This window comes from Geospiza fortis, unplaced genomic scaffold, assembly GCF_000277835.1.
Source record: "Geospiza fortis unplaced genomic scaffold, GeoFor_1.0 scaffold391, whole genome shotgun sequence".
In the NCBI taxonomy this organism is placed as follows: domain Eukaryota; kingdom Metazoa; phylum Chordata; class Aves; order Passeriformes; family Thraupidae; genus Geospiza; species Geospiza fortis.
In genome coordinates, this window is record NW_005054472.1 from 537,355 (window position 1) to 540,929 (window position 3,575).

Genomic DNA, 3,575 nt, shown 5'->3' on the forward strand with positions numbered 1-3,575 from the left:
ATGGATCGATCCGTGGATGGATGGATGGAGGGATGGGGGATGGACGGATGGATGGATGGATGGATGGATGGATGGACGGATGGATGGATGGGGGATGGATGGATGGATAGATGGATGGATGGATGGATGGGGGATGGATGGATGGATGGATGGATGGATGGATGGATGGATGGATGGATGGATGATGGATGGACGGACGGACGGATGCTCTCTGTGCTGGGCTGTGTTTGTGCCATGGATGATGCTGTGGTGCCCTCAGCTCTGCAGCTCCAACTCTGTGTGTGTGTGCAGGGGGGGACAGTCCCAGTGTCCCCTGCCCTCCCTCCCTGCGTGGTTGGGGTGGGGCAGCCCTGGTGGGGGGCAGCACAGCTGTGCCTGTCTCAGTGCTGTGACATGGGTGACATGAGGAAGTGCAGGCTTTCTGAGAGTCCATCTTCTGTTAACTTACAGGGAAGGGATGTGGGGTTTTTATTGCTTTTCTTTTTTTTTTTTTTTCCATCATGCTACTTTCAAAATCTCAACCCTCAACATGGTTTCTAAAGATGATTTTTAAAGACTCCCCTGCCAGCCCAGCACCTGTGAGTGGCCAAGACTTGGTGCAGTGTGAACCAAAGGACTCTGACAGATTGGGGAGTTCTGATAAAGGGATACTTCACACAATTCACAGAATCGCTGGGTTGGAAGAGACCTTAGAGATCATCGAGTCCAACCCAGCCCCTGGCACCCAGAGCCACATCCAGGCTTTGTTAAACGCACCCAGGGATGGTGACTCCACCACCTCCCCGGGCAGAACATTCCAGAACTTTATCATCCTTCTGTGAAAAACTTTATGTGCAGTTCTCAAATAACCCACTGTCACTGCTGTCCCCTGGGGGTGTCCCAGAGGTCTCCAGCTGTTTGCTGCTCTGGGGTGGAAATGCAGAAATCCTGAGCTGTCACTGGGGATGGCCTCAGTGAACCCAGGGCTGCCCAGTCCCAGCAGTGCAGCCTTTACTGCCTTGCCAGATTGCAGCCCAGCTTTCAATTTGTCCTCTGCTTGATTCTCCTCCTGAAAGAAATACCAGGAGTAGCCTTGGGCAATATTGGCTTATTTACAGCTTGCTGTGTGCTTGTCCTGTGTGCTCTGGGGCTGCCTGGGAAGACACAAGCTCTGCTCCCCAAGATGCCTTTTTCCCCTTTTTTCCCCTTTTTTCCCCTTTTTTCCCCTTTTTTCCCCTTTTTTTCCCCTTTTTTCCCTTCCCAGAGGTTACAGGTTTCATTCTGAGCCTTCCCAGCCTTGATGGCACATCCCTTCACGCTTCCTGCTCCCTGCTAATGCCAGCTTCTGAGCAAGCCCACATAAAATCTGGGCAAAATGCATTTCCAGGCTGTCACCAGGGAAGGTGGTGAGTTCTGGGGAGGCAGCAGAGCTCTGAGCAGGGAGATCCAGCCCACTGAGCATTGCCCAAGACACACGGAGAGTTGTTTGCTGCAGATTGAGCAGATAAAGCAGGCAGACCTGCCCCGCTGGCTGGAGGGGAGCCAGGGGAGGTTTGGATTGGATAGGAGTGAAAATTTCTCCATGAAAGGAGGAAATGGTGGAATCACCATCCCTGGAAGTGTTCAAAAAGCTGTGAATGTGACACTTGGGGACACGGTTTCATGGTGCTGCGTTTGACAGCTGGGCTCGATCTCAGAGACCTTTTGTGACCTTAATGATTGTGTGATTATTCATTAGTGACATTTCCGTGGCTGGCCTTCAGGCAGAGCCCACCTACAGGTCAGACCCGTTGGTTTTGGGGTCAGACCCGTTGGTTTTGGAGGAAATTCCCCCAAACCTGGGTGAGCAGCAGGATCTGTCCCCCTCTGGAGGAGCCCAGGCAGACACTGAGCAGCTCCTGCCATGGGCTGGGATGCCTGGACTGCCTGATTTATCATCAGTCACACAGCCAGCCTGCTGCTCGTGTGTGCTTTTATTGCTCTGAGCTGTCATTTCCCAAGCTTTGGACAAGAGCAGTGAGAGATTTAACTGCAGGTTCTGCCTGGGTGAGCCCACTGGAAGCTGCTTGAGTTTTGAGGAGTCAGAGCTGTGAATACTGGAAATAGGATGGGATTTTTTTTTCTTGCATTACAAAAAGGAAATAAATGCTCACAGCTGGAGATGGCTTTGCTTTGAAAGTGGGTTTTAAAGGTTGGATTTTTTGCCCTGGTTTGTAGTGGGATGCTTTACTGCTCTGTGCCACCAGCTGGTGCATTTTGTGTTCCCTGCCACTGGTGTCAGAGGTGGTTTGGGGTTGGGATGTGGCATCCTGCCCATTTGGGGACAGTCCCCACCTGTCCCCACCTGCGTCATCAGTGCTCAGGATGTGAGCAGGATCTGTTCCTGCTTTCAGGAGCTGAACAGATGGAGCATTACCCAACACACAAAGCAGCTAAAGCCCCACTCTTCTGATTGCAGAATGTGACACAAACGGTAGAAGAAGAAAAACCTGAGCCTCCAACCGTCCAGGAGATCAAACAGAAGATTGAAAAGTACAATGCAAAGGTCACCAACTGCCTGCTGATGAAACTGGTACGTGCTGGGCTGGTTTCCCCTCGCACACACAGATTGGGGCTGGTTCCTGTGGGCTCTGCATGGGGAAGGTGTCACTGGGGTGAGGGTGGCTGGCAAGCTGCTTTCCTCCTGCTGGGCTTTCCAGTGTCACTGACACTCCAGGTGACGGCTGGCTCAGTCGGTAGAGCATGAGACCCTTAATCTCAGGGTCGTGGGTTCGAGCCCCACGTTGGGCGCCAGTATATTGGAATTAAATCCCAATATTGCCGGATGGAACGTGCCTCGGCCCGTCTGGCTCTTGCTGCTTGACCAAGGGCGGCAGCTGGGGTGGTTTCACCTCAGAGACACCTTTGGCTGGCTGGATGCTGCAGCTGGCGCTTGGGACAAGTCCAGGCAAGCAGGAGCTCAGGTTTACCTTTGGCAGAGAGGCTTTAGGTGAGGTGAAGGAAAGGAGTCGGTTCTGCTGGAGGGTTTAGATCCAGAGCTTTATTCTGGCCCACAGGCCTCTGAACCCAGCAACAGCTCCAACAGAACCACTGACCCCCATGGTTGCTGTTCCTTTTAACCCCAGGGAGAGGGGCAGGGAAGGGGTGGGGATCCCGCCAACCAGGTAAGGGGGGGGAAGGCTCACGGGACAAATGACACCTGGATGGCTCAGTGTCCCCAGGGCTGAGAGGCATCTTTTGAACTTCGCCAATCACACCTTCCCTGCCTCCATCCCTTCCTGCTGGCACTGATCTCTGGCAAGGAGCTGCCACAGAGCCTTGTCCCACATGGATGAGCCCCAGTGGGGATGAGTCGTGGTGGAACCAGGGCTGGGAGCTGTTGGAAGTGGCTTTAGGAACACAAAACCTTTCTAGAGAGAGAAGCTCTGCCCTCACCACTGCCAGGCTTCCTGGGTGCACTGTGCAGAACCAGGCTCTTCTCCTGATTCCTGCATTTTTGTGGAGCTGAGGGTGGGAGCTATGGTGGGATCAGGGATGATTTGTTACATGGAGATGTGAGAATCTCTTAAATGGGGAAGAAAACATAAGGAATAAAT

The 3,575-nt window shown here is 53.0% G+C and overlaps 1 protein-coding gene and 1 non-coding gene across 2 annotated transcripts in view; both read left to right on the forward strand.

Moving 5' to 3' along the window:
• The window catches only part of RASSF5 (Ras association domain family member 5), a 12,095-nt gene that overhangs the window by 5,866 nt on the left and 2,654 nt on the right, over positions 1–3,575 (forward strand). The window contains exon 2 of the mRNA XM_005428097.3: positions 2,438–2,551. Coding sequence (XP_005428154.2) covers positions 2,438–2,551 — 114 coding nt within the window. The remainder of the gene's footprint in view (positions 1–2,437; positions 2,552–3,575) is intronic.
• On the forward strand, positions 2,698–2,769 carry TRNAK-CUU. The gene has a single exon. It is a non-coding gene; the product is annotated as a tRNA-Lys (tRNA).